Raw genomic sequence first — 15,397 nt, forward strand, 5'->3', positions numbered from 1 at the left:
GTTACCCTAGTGGCTGCCCTACATTATAATTTTCACGATGGAACCCAATCAGCATCACAGATGACACGCAGCCCAGCGTTGCTGCTGCTCCTAGCAGGAACAGCATTTGCAGCGCGCAACTGCTCGACGTTCTGGGTGCCGCCTCCGGAAGGACGGAGGCGACTGTCCAGCGCGAGCATCCACTACACGGGCACCAAAACAACACCGACGCTCGTCGTCGCGTCGAACCACAAGACGGGCACGTTCCTGTCGCGGTGCGTCGTCGCCGTGCTGCAGCGCTTCGGCCAGCCCGTGGCCCTCGGCGGCGGCCACGTCTCCGGCGGCTTCGGCCGCGACGCCTACCTCTTCCAGGTCAACTTCGCGCGGGACCCGTTCGTGCTCGTCGACAGCGGCTACCGCTACCACCGCACGGGGCCCGAGACCTGGACGCGGGTGGCCCTCGACGGCGCGCCGCCGGGCAAGCAGTACCAGGGCGAGGGCGCCGCGTTCCGCGCGTTCGCGGCGGCGGCGGGCTCGCCGGCGGCCGCGGCCGCGTGCGCCTCGGAGGCGCTCGGCGCCGCGCCCGCGGAGCCGCCGCGGCGGAACGAGACCTACGCCGACGCGCTCGGCCGCTTCTCCCTCCGCGACGGCCTCCTCTTCGAAGCGCTGCGGTCGCTGCACCGCGACGTGCCCTACGTCGTGAGGGCCGCCGTCGACTGCGGCGCCCAGGGCGCCCACTGCACGACGCTGCTGCTCGACGACATCATGGCGGACCTGCCCGGCGCGTTCCGGCGCATCGCGCGGGCCTTCCGCCTCGCGGACGTCGATCGGCTCGCGGCGCCGCTCGCGGCCGGCGCCGTCGAGCGCGCGTTCCTCGACGCGTGCGGCCCGGAGTCGACCTTCGTCGCGTCGAAGAAGGACGGCTCCGCGACGGCCCGCGACGCCGGCAGCCACCGCAACGGGCCCGACGCGGAGCGCGCGGGCCGCCTCGCGACGCTCCGCGACATCGACGCGGTCTACCTCGGCGGCCGCCTCGCCGCGGCGAACGCGACGCTGCGCCGCCACCTGCGATAGCGTTCATAACAGCGCGGTGGGTCGTGATACCCTCCTGGGCACCGGGGATTCTTCTTTTTTATCAGTTGCTTCAACTCACCTATTCAACGTGCTTCATTATCGCCCCACGAAGGGCAGCCCTCACGATGTGGCGGATCATCCTCGTTCTGTGCGCCGCCGCGGCCGCCGTCGACGTCCGCGAGGCGCCCGCCGTCGACGTCCGCGAGGCGCGCCGGTCCCTCGAGGCGGCGAACCCCTTCGCCGGGCTCCAGGCGCAGCTCGACGGCGTGGCGGCCTATTTCAACACGTCCTTCTCGCTCGCCATCCGCTGGGGCAGCGACGAAGCGTCGACCTTCGCGGCCGCGAGCGGCGACGACGACCGCACTGCGAACACGAGGATGACCACCGCGTCGAAATTCCCGCTCGGGTCCGCGACGAAGACCTGGACGGCCGTCGCGGCGCTGCGGGCGAACGCGTCCGGCGCCATCGACCTCGACGGGCCCGCGGCGCCGCACGTCGACAAGCTCCTCGAGAACACATCCCTCGAGCAGCTCTACGGGACCGACGCCATCACGTTCCGCGAACTCCTGAGCATGCGCGCCGGCGTCCAGGACTACGACGACGAGCTGTTTCGGTCCAAGGTGTTCGCCGAGAACGCGACCGACTACGAGCCCCTGGACATCGTGCTCGACGCGAACCACACGCTGCTGTGCCAGCCGGGCACCTGCGGCGCCTACTCGTCCGTGGGCTACGTTTTGGCGGGCCTGGCCCTCGCGGACGCGGCGGGCGCCGCGACCTGGGACGGCTTCGACCAAAAGGCCGCGGCCCTCGGCGACCGCTCCAACGGCGCGGACTTCGCGGCGACGTCCTTCCCGACCTCGGGCTCCTGCGCCGACGCCGGCGCGATCCACGAGTACGCGCCCGCCTTCGACGAGCGGCGCCGGCGCTACGGCTTCTTCGACATCATCGACGACAGCTGTTTGAACGGCTGGGCCATGGGCAACATCCTGACGACGCCGAGCGACCTGGCGAGCTTCTGGTACGCGCTCTTCACATCCGAGGACCTCGTGTCCGCGGACGCGCGGCGGGCGATGACGGCCTTCGCGCCGCTGACCGTCGGCTGGTCGGTGGGGCTCGAGTACGGCCTGGGCGCGATGCTCTCGGGCTACAAGGAGCGGTCGGGCAACTGGTCGCGGGTCGCGACGCTCGTGGGCCACGGCGGCGAGGACTACGGGAGCCTCGCGGAGATCAACGGCTTCAACCCCGCGCTGAATTTCTCCATCACCCTGGCGATGGGCTCCGCCGTCGGCATGAACTGCTCGAACTCCCTCGGGTCCAACTACGGCGCCAAGGGCCAGGCGGCGTGCTACGTCTACGACCAGGTCCTCCAGGCCATCTCGTCGGAGATCCCGCGCCTCGAGTGCGGCGTCGACGACGCGCGGCGCCGCGGCCGCCGGCTGGACCCGTCCGAGGACTGGACCTGCGTGCCCTTCTAGCCATGTCCCTCTGCTTCTAACGACCCCTGTGTGTTAGTTCGTCAGCGGCTCCGCGACCTGGAGCGCGTAGGCCGGGTCCGCCGCGCGCTTCTTGAGGAGGTTCGCGAGGTAGAACTCGCCGGCCTTGTAGGACGATCGCACCATCGGGCCGGACGCGCAGTACTCGAAGCCGAAGTCGCGCTCCGCCTCGTCCTTGAGCTCGTCGAAGACCTCGGGCCGCACGTAGTCGACGACGCTCAGGTGGCGCTCGCTGGGGCGCAGGTATTGCCCGAAGGTGACGACGTCGACGCCGTGGCTCCGCAGGTCGCCCATCGCCGTCCGCAGCTCGTCCCGCGTCTCGCCGAGCCCGAGCATGAGCGACGTCTTCGTGAGCACGGGATGGGGCGCGCCGGCGAGCGCCGCGACCTTGGCGCGCTCCAGCGCGCGGAGCGACTGCGCGTACGTCGCGCGGCGGTCCCGGACCTGGGCAGCAAAAGGGTGCGGAATTCCCAACTTCAAAGGCTCCTATCTCGGTCGTTTTCCGCTCGTTTCGGCTGATTTTTGGACGAGCGATCATCTCTCGGAGCGCTCTCGAAGCGTGGGTGCTGTTTTCGAAACGCGCGCGCGCGGAACGCTCACGTTGAAGCGACGTTGAATCACCCTTTTGCCGCCCTGTCCCGGACGTAGCGCTGGAGCCGGTCGACGGTCTCGACGTTGTGCGCGTAGACGTCGAGGCCCGACGTCGCCAGCAGGTCCACGGGCGCCAAATCTCCCGCGAAGTCGGACACGAGGCACTCCACGAGCAGCTCCGGCTGCATCTCCTTGAGGAGCTTCACGGTCCGCGCGAAGTGGCCCGCGCCGCCGTCCGGCAGATCGTCGCGGTCGACGGACGTCATCACGATGTAGTCGACGCCCCAGGACGTCACCGCCGCCGCCGCCGACAACGGTTCCAGCTCGTCGGGCGGCGGCGGCTTCGCGTCCGTCTTGACGTCGCAGAACTTGCACCCGCGCGTGCACGTGTCGCCTAACAGCATGATCGTCGCCGTGCCGCCCTCCCAGCACTCGCCGACGTTGGGGCACGACGCCTCGTCGCAGACCGTGTTCAACTTCAGACCCGCCAGGGATTCGCGCAGCTCGGCGTAGCGCGAGCCGTCGCCCCTGGGCGCCTTGGCGCGGAACCAGTCCGGCCGCGTGTCGGGCATGGGCGCGAGGATCGACGGCTTCTTGAGCTCGGGCGGCGACGGCGGCGCCGGCGCCGACCGCCGGGGCGCCTCGAGGACCGCGTGGGCTGTTGAGACGAGGAGGAGCGCCGCCTTCATCCCGCTTCGGAGCCGCGCCATCGGCTCGTGCGACGGCCTCAAGTGCACCATCCTGAGATTGAAGGTGAAGTTCAATTGAGACTTCAAGCGCAGCCCGATACGCTCTGTATACGCTTACCCCGCGGCGCCCTCCACCGCGGGCGCGTCCACGGAGAGGGCCGCGGCCGTCGGCGTCGCGGGCGGCGGCTTCTCGGGCTGGTCGTACTGGATCTTCGAGGTGAGGCTCGCGGTGATCGCGTCGATCCGCTTGATCAGCCCCTTGCGGTACTCGCGGAGCGACGCGTCGCCGCAGGTGTCGACGCCGTCGATGCGGCAGACGATCTGCGTGAGGAGCTCGTCGACGATCTTCGCCGAGAGCGACAGGTCGACGGCGTCGATGGCGTCCGAGAAGCCGTCGAGCTGCGCCGTCGCCTTCGACTTCGGCGTCGCGGGTCTGTCGTGCTTCGGCAGCGGCGCGGGCGCGGGCTTCGGCGACGCGGGCTTTGGGGCCGCGGGCGTCGCCCGAGCGTCGTCGACGGCCTCCCGGGGGCTCGGCGGCGGCGGGTCGTCCGGGCCCCCGACGGTCCGGATCACCACGGTCGCCTCCCCGAAGACGAAGGCCTCGTCGAGGCCGTTGAGCCGCACGGTGTCGCCCATCGGCGGGTGGCTCCAGCAGAAGGGGCCGACCCAGCCGCCGTCGCGCTCGTCCGCGGACACGCCGCTGGAGAACGCCCAGCCGCCGCCGTCGTAGGCCAGCGTCCAGCCCCGGTCGTTGCGGTACTTCGGGAAGCCGCTCCGCGTCGCCTCGTCGCCGACCGTGGCGTAGGCGCCGCACGCGCGCTCGCTCGGGTGGCAGAAGACGGCGAGCGCGTGCGGCGGCGGCGGGCCGTCCAAATCGACGACGGACACGAACTTGGCCGCGCCGTCGTGGAGCTTCACCTCGGGCCCCAGCGGCGGGAAGGCGGGCCCGCCGTCGATGAGGCCGATCCAGCCCTTGCTCTCGACGGCCCAGTCGTCGCCCGCCGCCTCGCACTCGGCCGGCGCGCGCGCGTCGAAGACCCAGCCGACGCACGCGCGGTAGAAGAGCTTCAGGTCGCCGTCGTCGGCGTACATGCACTTGCGGTTCCAGGCCGCGGGCCGCTTCGTGAACACCGCCGGCTCGCCGTTGCCGAAGGCGACGAGCAGCCGCGCCGGCGCGTCGTCGAGCGGGCCGTTGGGGTAGGTGTCGCTGATGTCGGTCCCCTCCTCGAGCGCCTCCTTGGCCTTGGACGCGCCCGAGCCCATGGCGCGTCGCGAGCCGCCGCGTCGAGGCTGCCGGTCGTGCACGCTACGGTCCCATGGGGCTGCCCAAAGTCGAGCGGCCGCTGACCATCTTCAACGTCGCGGCTCCGTCGGCCGCAACGAAACTCAGTTTCCCCCAAAAAAGAGACAGTGAATTTCAGGTAACGGGGGCTAGGTCGCCTGGGGGTTGGCGCCCCGCGCCGGGAGCGGCGCGGCGAGGCCGTCGAGGGCCTCGAGGGGCCGGTCCATGCCCGTGCCCGCGGCCGCGAGCGCGAGCGCGGCCGCGCGCGCGGCGCGGTGGCGCTCCGTCTCGACCTCGGCGTCGGCCTCGGCCTCGCGCGCGCGCTGGCGCGCCGTCTCCTCCTCGGCGAGGCCCGCGCGGCGGCCCTCGCGCCGCTGCCGCCGCTGCTCGTCCGCCTCCGTCCGGTGCTGGTCGTCGAGCGTGACGAGGCGCTTCGCGTGGTTCTCGTGCTCGATCTTCTCCTTGTGCGCGAAGTCGCGGAGGTCCTTGTCGAACTTCTTCAGCTGGCGCTCGTGGTGCACGCGCGCGTCCTTGCGCGCGGCCTCGAGCTCCTTCTGCTTCCGGTCGTGCTCGCGCTGGAGCTTCTCGAAGTCGCGCTGCTTCTTCTCGAACTCCTCCCGGACGAGCTTCGCGGACGTCTCGCAGGCGTCGCGCGACGCGTGGAGCTTGAGCATGCGGTCCTCGTGGATGTGCTGCGCGCGGTTCCGGAGCTTCGCGTGCTCCTGCACGAGCTTCGCGCGCGCGTCCTCGTCCTCGGAGTCGTCGTCGGACGCGTCCGCCTCCGGCGCGCCGTCGCCGGCCGGCTCCGCGGCCGCGGGCGGCTCCGCGGCCGCCGCGGGCGCCGCCGCGGGCTCCGCGGCCGCGGGCGCGGCCGCGGCCGGCGCGGGCGCCGCCGCGGCCTTCTCGCGCCGGAGGCGCACGGCGCCCCGCACGGTCTGGAGGAACTCGGCGAAGGGCTGGACCTCGCCGGGCCGTAGCCGCACTCGCCCGCGAACTCGACGGCGACGTCCCTCGATGCCGTCGTAGGCGTAGCGGATGTCGACGGTGACGACGCCGTCGACGACGGGGCCCAGGGGCACCGTCGACGGGAGCATGCGGAAGCGCGCGGCCGGCGGCGGCGGCGGCGGCGTCGCCTGCCGCGCGGGCGCCTCCGCGGCCGCCGCCGGCGGCCGCGGCTCCGCGAGGTCCGCGAGCGCCGCCGGCGGCCGCTGCTCGTCGACGAGCGCGGCGAGCGCCGCCGCGGGCGACGCGTCCACGGGCGCCTCGGGCGCGTCGGGCCCGTCCGCGGCGCCGTGGCGCGGCGACGACGCGCGGCTCGCGGCGCGCGACGGCACGGGCGACCGCGACGGCTCGCGGGGCTGCACGGGCGTCGGCGGCCGGAGCGCGTCCGGCGCCCGGGGCTGCTGCACGGGCGTCGGCGGCCGGAGACCGTCCGCCGCCCGGGGCTGCTGCACGGGCGTCGGCGGCCGCGACGCGTCCGACGCCGAGTCCGCCAAGTCGCGCCGCGGCGCCGGCGGCGACCGCGACGGCGGCGCCGCGCCGTTGAGCCTCTGCTGGCTCGGCGCGCGCGGCGGCGGCGGGCCCATGACCTCGGCGTCGCACGCGTCTCTGTCGTGGTTCTCGCCGTCGGCCGCCGCGGGCGCCGCGGGCAGCGACTCCGACGACGGCCGCCGCGACGGCGGCGCCGCGGTCCGCGGCTGGGACGACGCGGACCGCGCGCTCTCCTGGGACGCGTCGCGCGGCCGCGGCCGCGCGGGCTCCGCGGCCGCCGCGCGGCCCTCGCCGGCCCAGCCGACGCCGTCCTCCTCCGTGTTCGACCGCTTCTGGCGGCCCTCGCGCACGCGGACCTTGTGGTCCTTCATGGCGAACTCGGACTGCTGCATGTTGTTGATGAAGCTCTCGTCGTCGTCCGCGGGCGACCCGGCGGACCGGCCCGACGGCGCGGGCGACGGCGCCTTGGACGTCGCGCCGGAGCCGTGGCCGGGCGTGCGCGGGCTCAGGTCGCAGGACGCGAGCGAGTTCATGGAGTCGGCCGTCTTGAGGGGCCAGCCGTCGAGGCGCGCGTCGTCGATGGTGTCGACGGACGCCGAGTTCGCGTTGCGCGTGAGGCCGGAGACGCCGCTCTCCGTGTCCGTCGTCGACGGCGACGACGCCGCCGGCGGGGACGCGGCCTTGTCCGCGGCGGGCGCGGGCGCGGGCGCGGGCGCCGCGGGCGCCGGTGCCGGCTCCGCGGGCGCCGCGGCCGGCTCCGGTGGCGCCGGTGCCGGCTCCCCCTCCGCCGGCGCCGGCGCGGCCGGCACAAGCTCCGCGGGGAAGGCCTCGGCCTTGCCCTCCTTGGGCGGCGACCACTCGGAGCCGAGCGTCGAGCCCGCGCCGCCGGAGTCGCGCGTCTCGACGGACGCCGCGCCCTGGGACCGGCCCGCCTGGCGGTCCGCGATGGGCGGCAGGTCGCTCGGCGACCGCAGGCGCACCTCCGTCTCCCCGAAGTTCGGGTCCGGCACGAGGAAGTCGTGCTTGAGGAGCTCCGCGGCGCCCAAACGCTCCGCCGGGTCCTTCTGGATGCAGCCCTTCACAAAGTCCAGGGCCTTGTCGTCGGGGATGAGGCGCAGCGCGTCCGGCGGCACGTTGCCGCAGACCTTGCGGTAGATCTGCGTCGCGTTCGTGCACTCCGAGTAGGGCAGCTGCTTCGTGATCATCTCGAGGACGCACATGCCGAACGCGAAGACGTCGACCTTCTCGTCGTACTCCTCGTCGTAGAGCTCCGGCGCCATGAACTCGGGCGTGCCGAGCACGGACTGGCCCTTGCCCTCGTTGACCTTCTTCGCCGTCGACAACCCCAAATCGCCGATGCGGAGGTCGCCCGTCGACCCGTTGATGAAGATGTTCTCGCACTTGATGTCGCGGTGGATGATGGGCGGCGTCTGGCTGTGGAGGTAGGCCAGGGCCTTCAGGATCTGGCGCACCCAGCGCTTGATGATCTTCCAGCGCACGACCTGCACCTTGTTGATGAACTTCTTCAGCGACCCGGAGCTCAGGATCTCCGTGATGAAGCAGACCTCGCCGCGCTCGCGGTTCACCCAGCTCCCGTGGAAGTCGATGATGTTCTCGTGCTCGAGGCGGTCCAGCAGCCGCACCTCGTTGATGACGCGCGCCTTCTCGTTGGGGGGCATGGTCTTCAAATTCACGACGTTCCACGCGACCTCGATGCCCTCGACGGAGTCGTACCTGCGCGGCGCGCGCGGTCGGGTTTCTCGGCGGCCCGGGCGGGGGCGGGGCGCGCGGCGTCGCGGCCGCGGGCGGCGCCGCGCCGGGGGCGGGCCCCGGCCCGCGCGCGGCGCGCGGCGCGGCCGCGCGGCGATTCGAATCGGCGGGCGCCGGAATCGCGCGCGCGCCAGACCTCCTTGTAGCTGCCCTTGCCGATGAGGTCCTTGAAGCGCAGGTAGCGCTCCCGGGGGCTCTTCTCCACGACCTCCTCGTGGGGGGCGATGTCGCCCTCGGCCTTGGCCTCGTTCTCCACCTTCTCCTCCTTCGGCGGTTCCATCTCGCCGCCGGCGCCCCCGGAGGGAGGCCGCGCGGACTGAGCCGCGGCGGCGCGGCGGCGCGCGAGACGGCGAGGGGGCGGCGGGGGGCCAAAGGCGGCGAACGCGAGCCCGAACGGCGGCGGATGTCCACGGCGGCCGCTCCTCTGGTCGCCCGATGCGAGTTGGCTAGCCGTGGCGGCGCATTTGATATTGAAGGAAACTTGAAGCTGCCGTGAAACCGGGTCGTGGCGCCGCGCGCTAGCTGCGGCGCCAAGCGATTCGAGCCCCAAGGTCTGATAGCCGCGGCGTCGCCGATGGCTGCGGTTCACACGGCGAGCCCGGCGCGACCGCGCGTGGCGCGGACACCGCGGCATAGGTCGCACACCGTATCCTTCGAAGCTGGGGAGGAGGATGTGGCGGCACGGCCCTCGCAGCGCGCTCGATCAAGTCGTACCGAGGTTCGCGCGCGACGCGCACCCGCGGGGCGCGGCGCAGCGGCAACCTAGACTTGCCACAGCGCTTGAATCGAGAGAGGCCTTCATCCACTTTATCAAAAAAGTTCCCCCAACGAGCGCGCGAAACATATCTATCGACGGCTGCCGATTGATCTTTCGTCCGCCCAACTGCGGACACTAGATCTCACACTGCGGGCTGCCTCCGCGTCGCGCGTCCGCAGCACATGGGCAACCCTATAGCAAGTCCTCCTGGCAGCTGCGGCGGACCCTCACGACGCGGCTCCATCTCGAAGGAGTTGCCATAGCGCATTGTGGTTCTCGAGCGCGGCGGGCTCCACGTCCTGCGCGCTGCGCGGGCCCTAATGATCTCAGCTTCTGCGCGTCCCCGCGAGGATCAGACTGGGGTTTTGGAATCTCCGCCCCCGAGTTCCTACGGCGATGTAAGCTCGTTTTCTCCCCCTGTGGGCTGGAACATGCCGAATGCCGTGTCGAAAGTTGTCCGTCCATCGACATCGACAAGCGAAATGCTGCACGAAATCAGGGCTAGTATCCATCGATTAACAAGAACCAATGTTGTTTGAAGAAGTTAATATATCTTCACTTTTGATGAAGTGGATGAAGGCCTGAGAGAGCATGGAGAGCGTGACCAACAGCGCGCCAACGCGCTCGCCCTACTTCGCAACGCAACCGCCATCACCAAAAAAGAAGCACAAACCGGCGGCGGCGCCGCGCGTCGTGTACCGGTCGCCCTTCTTCTCGCCGTCCCAGGAGAGCGACGAGTCGGCGGCCTCGGAGGACGACGCCGCGGACTCGTCGGACAGCGACTGGGAGGCACCGTCGCCGCCGCCACTCGAGGCGCCCGCGCGACCGCCAGCGGCGCCGCCGCAACCGCTCGAGGCGCCCGCGCGCCCGCCAGTGGCGGCGCGACCGCCAGTGGCGGCGCCGCCGCCGGCCGCGCGGCCCTCGGAGGAGGCGCGGCTCCTCGCGAACCTGCGCGGCTACCTCGCGGACCGCGGCGTCGCCGCCTGCGACGATGTCCTGGGCTGGACCGTGCGCGTCGAGACGCGCCGCGGCGGCAAGACCGCGGGGACGAGGGACGTCTACTACGCGGGCCCCGCCGGGCGCTACCGGTCGCGGCGCGAGGTCGCCGCCAAGGCCTTCGGCCACGCCTCGCCGGGCGCGAAGCGGCCCCGGAGCCCCGCGCGGCGCCGGCCCGCGCCGGCCGCGCCGGCGCCGCTCGTCGCGGCGGCCGCGCCGCCGGCCCCGGGCCCGCTCGCGGCGGCCGCGGGCGCCGCGGCGGCCGCCGCGCGCGCCGGGGGCGCCGCGGCCGCGGCGCTGCCCTACTTCCTCGCGGCGGCGCAGCAGCAGGGCAACGACGCCTTCGGCGACCAGGAGGCGACGGCGTCCGTCGTCCTCGCGGGCCTCGAGGCCGCGGCCGCGCCGGCCGCGGACGCCGCCGGCCTGGGCGACGTCGCGCGCGCCTTGGCCCGCGACCTCCGCCGGCTCCACATCAACTTCTCCTGCCGCGTGCGCCAGCGGAGCGCGGGCGTCAAGGCCTGCCGCGATAGCCTGACGGCGCTCCGGCGGCGCTGCGCCCGCGAGGAGAAGCGCCTCGACCCGGCCGGCGCGGCGGCCGCCGCGCGCGCGGGCGAGGAGAAGAAGCGGCGCCGCGAGCGGCGGCGCCTGCGCGAGCTCCGCACGGGCGTGCCCCGCCTCGACGACGACGACGGCGACGACGGCGGCGGCGACGGCGACGACGGCGACGAGGCGGCGCCGCCGCCCGCGAAGACCGCCGACGAGCTCCGGAGCCGCTGCTGCACCTACCGCCGCACGGGCAACTGCGAGCACCTCTGCCCCCACCTGTGCTACTACCGGGAGCACGAGCCCGCGCGCGAGCTCTTCGAGCTGCGGCGCCGCGTCCAGGCCGCGCGCGGCGACGCGTCGGCGCTCGACGGCTGGCGGGGCGGCGTCGTCGCGGATCCGACGGGCCGCCTCGGCTGGGCCGTCGTCTTCTTCGCGCCCGGCTCGTCCGAGCCGCTGAGCGCCGCGGACGTGCTCGACGCGCTCGAGGTCCACGAGGACGCGCCGTGCTGGCCCCGCGCGTCGCACGGCGGCAGCGGCGTGCGGCTGACGAAGCCCCAGATGGACCGCCTCGACCTCGGGGCGCTCACGGGCGAGCTCCGCGCGGCCATGTGGGACGAGGCCGCCGACGACCGGTGCGACCGCGTCGCGAGCCGCCACTTCGCCGAGGCCCCGGCGGCGTCCGCCGGCGACGACTTCGACGGCGGCGTCGACCGGACGGCGCGCCTCGCGCTCGCGGCGGCGCCCGGCCGGCGGCCGCCGCCGCGGCGGTCGCCCTTCGGCCTCCTGGAGGAGATCCTGTGGCACGACGAGTTCAAGCTGCTGGCGGCCTGCATGATGCTCAACGTGACGACGCGGCAGCAGGTCGACGCCGTGCTCTGGCGCCTCTTCGACCGCTTCCCGGACGCGGAGGCGTGCGCGGCGGCCGCGGGCGACGCGGCGCGCACGGCGGCGCTCGAGGCCATCCTCCGGCCCCTGGGGCTCCACCGGAAGCGCGCGCAGCGGCTCCAGCGCCTCGCGGCGGACTGGCTCGCCGCGCGGCGCCGCCGGCCCGGCGGCGACCGCGACGCCGCGCCGCTCGAGACGCACACCGTCGCGGGCCTCTACGGCGTCGGCGACTACACGGCGGACGCGCACGCGCTCTTCGTGCTCCGCCGCGTGCGGCCCAACGCGCCGCCGCGCGACCACGCGCTCCGCTGGTGGCACGCGTGGGCCCTCGAGCGCGGCCTCGCGGACCCGGACGCCAAGTCGCCCGACGCGTCCCCGAGCGCGTCGCCCGCCAAGGCCCGGCGGCCGGCGCCCGCCTAACGACGCAAAACGATTACGGGGACGCGTCGCGCCGCCGCTTCTTCTTCGTGCGCTTCGTCTTCTTCTTTTTCTTCCGGTCCTCGTCCGAGCCGTCGTCGGAGCCGCCGCCCGCGCGCGGCCGGAGCTTCTTCGCGCAGGCCCGGCAGACGCGGACCTTGACGAGCGCGCGCTTCGCCTCGCCGCGCTCCTCGTAGTCGAAGGGCAGCTCGTAGGACCGGAGGCCGTCCGCCGCGTCGCAGCCGCGGGCCGCGCAGGTCCGCTCGCCCTTGCCGCGGAGCACCTCGGCCTCGGTCCGCCACCGCAGGCCGACGGCGCCGTCGCGCCACCGCGACAGGTCGCAGATCGCGTACTCCTTGTGGAGCTCGTCGTAGTAGCGCCGCGCCATGCGCGTCTCCCAGCGCTTCGACGCGCCGTCGCGCGCGTCGTCGCGCACGAACTCGTGGTGCGCCGCGAAGATGGCCGCCGTCTTCGCCTCGCCGCCCTCGTCGATGCTGGGTTGCGGCGGCGCGTAGAGGCGCGACCGCTTCATCGGGCGGAGAGACGCGTCGCGCTCGATGCGCGCGCAGGGCGGCTGCGGCACGACGTGCTCGGCGCGACGCGCTCGGCGGCCGAGATGGCGTCCAGCCTGCCAGTTGGCTCCAGAGCTCAAGGTTGAAGTCAAGTTGTCGAAAAGAAATTAAGAAATTACGCTACGGGCCCCTGCACGACGGTCCGGCCCCGGGACGGGGGCCGGGGACGGCGGGCACGGGGGTTCCGGCACGGTAAATGCGCTCCGGGCACGCGGCCCGGCACGGGCCCGGCACGCGGCACGGCACTCGGCACGGGCCCCCGGGCACGGGCCGGGCACGGGCCACGCGGCCCGGCACGGGCCCGGCACTCGGCACGGGCCCCGGGCACGGGCCGGGCACGGGCCGGGGAGGCCCGGCACGGGCCCGGCACGGGGCCCCGGGCACGGCCCGGGCACGGGCCGGGGACGTGGCCGGGGACCGCGGCACGCACCGTTGTGCAGGGCCCCCTTACGCTTACTGACCGCCAGGAGGCTGCCAGTGACCGCTGAGTCGCCGCAGGAATATGTCGTCGTGCTTCGATCTTGACCGCCTCAGTCGCCGCAGCAGCAGGAGGATTCCGTCGTGCCGTTGAACGCGTGGGTGATGCGCGTGCCGTCGAAGTCGCCGACGGCGGTCGTGTCGAGCACGTTGCCGTAGGACGCGAGCACCGCGATGATGAGCGCCGTGTAGAGGACCGGGAGCAGGATGGAGCCGAACATGTCGAGGTATCCCGCGATCTTGCGCGCGATGACGGACGACGGGTCGCTCAGTTCGTACTGCGTGATGATGGCCTCGAGCGCGCCCTTGTCGTCGCCCGCGGCGCCGGTCCGCGCGGGCGACGCCGCGGACCCGTCGCTCGGCAGCTCCGGGAGCTCCTCGACGATGGCGGCGCGGCTCAGCGACGGCCCGGCGCGCGAGAACGAGCCCCGGAGGCCGGACAGCTTCGTCGAGTCGCGCCGCGCGAGCTGGTGCTGCCGCGTGCTCTCGAGCACGCGCTTCGAGATGCGGCCGTCGCGCGCCGCCGCGGCCATGCGGCGCAGGACGATCTGCTTGCGCGCGCGCCGCTCCCAGCGCAGGAAGGGCCGGAGGAAGCAGCCGATGATCGGGCTGTGGAACGCGGCGACGCCGTCGGTCTTGTAGAGCTCGCCGACCATGTCGTACCAGATGGGCAGCGTGATCGCCGCGTCGACCTCGTCGAGCGCGGCGCGGAGCCGCTCGTTGACGACGGGCGGGAGCCCGAGCTTCGCGACGGCCTGCTCGATCTCGTCCTTGTCGAGCGACCCCGAGTGGTCGCCGTCCGCGCGGACGAAGGCCATGAGCAGCTCCTGCTCGCTCATGACGCCCGTGCTCGTCTTCACGGAGTAGAGGCTGACGGACACGACGGACACGGCGAGCGTCGCGAGCGAGAAGATGAACGAGATGATGTGGATCATCGTGATCGCCGTGTCCTCCGACGACTTGGGGAGCACCTCGAAGGCGACGATGTAGATGGCCGCCTGGGCAGGACAAGGGTGATTCAACGTCGCTTCCACGTGAGTGTTCCGCGCGCGCGCGTTACGGGGAAAACATCCACGCTTCGAGACCGTTCCGAGAGATGATCGCTCGTCCAAAAATCAGCCGAAACGAGTGGAAAACGGCCGAGATATGAGCCTTTGAAGTTGGGAATTTCGCTCTCTTGTGCTGCCCTGATGGCCGCGTTCGTGAGCATGACCGTGATGCCCAGGCCGATGCGCTCGCCCGAGTCCGGGTTCGCCGCGAAGGCGAGGAAGCCCGCGTAGGTCGCGAGGACCATCGGCAGGAGGATGCCGGACACGTAGGTCCGCGCGTGGCGGCGCACCTTGAACGAGTAGGAGATCGTCGGGTAGGGCTCGACGCAGCAGCCAACTGTCGCCGTGCTCGCTGCGCACCTCGACGAGGTCGTACTCCGTGTTCGCCTCGAACAATTCGCCGAAGACGAACGCGGCCCAGCCGTCGTCCTCCGAGCCGTAGGGCTGCGTGTCCACGAGCCAGCCGTGGTTCATCCACGACCCGTAGGTGAACTCGCACTCCTGCTCGTCGAAGGGGAAGTGCTGGAGGTCCATGGGGCACGGCACGATTTGATGCACGGGGTGGCTCACGAAGACGGAACCTGCGTGGAAATCAACCACTGGTTTGGGGGGTCCCCGCCAAACTTCAGAACTCTCTATCTCATTCAAATCGAAGTCGATTCGGCTGATTTTTGGACGGATCGATTGCTCTCGTCGAGTTCTCGACGCACGGCCGAAGAGCTTGCGTCGAACTTGTCGCATATGCGCACATTGAAGTCGGGTTGAAGATTTGAATTCCACACAGGACGGAACCCGACGCGTACGCGTTGACGAGGATCTCCGGCAGCTGGTAGACGCTCGACGTCGCCTCGTAGACGAGGTCGTCGGGCATCCACGCCTCCTGGTGCTCCCCCCGACCGACGAAGCTCAGCTCCGCGACGCCGCCCCAGTCGTCGGGGTCCCACTGAAGTCGCGGGTCGCGCCACGAGTGGCGCCACCAGGAGTAGAACTCGACCTCCTGCCGCGCGACGTTCACATCGCTGAGCTGGCTTAGGGACAGCTGGACGGCGACGCGGACGCCGCGCTCCGTGCCGAAGCGCGGCGGCGCGATCTCCTTGACCTGCGCGGGCGCGGAGGTCAGCGGCGCGTCGGCACCAAAGGTAGCCCGTCAAAAGCGGCGCCTACGTAAGCATCTAGGCGCCGACACTGGTCCCTGACGTAGTGCTCGAGGAGCTTGGCCTTTAATGCGGCGGCATAATCGTAACTTTCGACCTCCGCCTCATAGCCTTCCTCGCGCGCGAGGCCGACGACGGGGTCGGCGGCCCGGGCGGCGCCCAGGGCGAGGGCACA

The 15,397-nt window shown here is 72.4% G+C and overlaps 4 protein-coding genes across 4 annotated transcripts; 1 reads left to right on the top strand and 3 right to left on the bottom strand.

The window, feature by feature from the left end:
- Positions 1 to 60: 60 nt before the first annotated feature.
- AURANDRAFT_64267 (hypothetical protein) lies at positions 61 to 1,053 on the top strand (the record flags this gene model as incomplete). The annotated part of the gene is made up of 1 exon (XM_009038736.1): positions 61 to 1,053. One exon carries the CDS (start codon positions 61 to 63, stop codon positions 1,051 to 1,053), a length of 993 nt encoding a protein of 330 aa, XP_009036984.1.
- Positions 1,054 to 2,561: 1,508 nt separating this feature from the next.
- AURANDRAFT_59016 (hypothetical protein) lies at positions 2,562 to 3,709 on the bottom strand (the record flags this gene model as incomplete). The annotated part of the gene is made up of 2 exons (XM_009038802.1): positions 2,562 to 2,990; positions 3,191 to 3,709. 2 exons carry the CDS (start codon positions 3,707 to 3,709, stop codon positions 2,562 to 2,564), a joined length of 948 nt encoding a protein of 315 aa, XP_009037050.1.
- Positions 3,710 to 7,609: 3,900 nt separating this feature from the next.
- AURANDRAFT_26387 (hypothetical protein) lies at positions 7,610 to 8,338 on the bottom strand (the record flags this gene model as incomplete). The annotated part of the gene is made up of 1 exon (XM_009038801.1): positions 7,610 to 8,338. A coding segment is annotated over one exon (729 nt), but the record flags the coding sequence as incomplete, so codon positions are not given.
- Positions 8,339 to 12,124: 3,786 nt separating this feature from the next.
- Positions 12,125 to 12,430, bottom strand: AURANDRAFT_16138 (hypothetical protein; the record flags this gene model as incomplete). Its single annotated transcript, XM_009038800.1, has 1 exon — positions 12,125 to 12,430. A coding segment is annotated over one exon (306 nt), but the record flags the coding sequence as incomplete, so codon positions are not given.
- Between the last annotated feature and the right edge of the window lie 2,967 nt (positions 12,431 to 15,397).

The sequence above is a fragment of the Aureococcus anophagefferens genome (assembly GCF_000186865.1).
Source record: "Aureococcus anophagefferens unplaced genomic scaffold AURANscaffold_9, whole genome shotgun sequence".
Taxonomy (NCBI): Eukaryota; class Pelagophyceae; order Pelagomonadales; family Pelagomonadaceae; genus Aureococcus; species Aureococcus anophagefferens.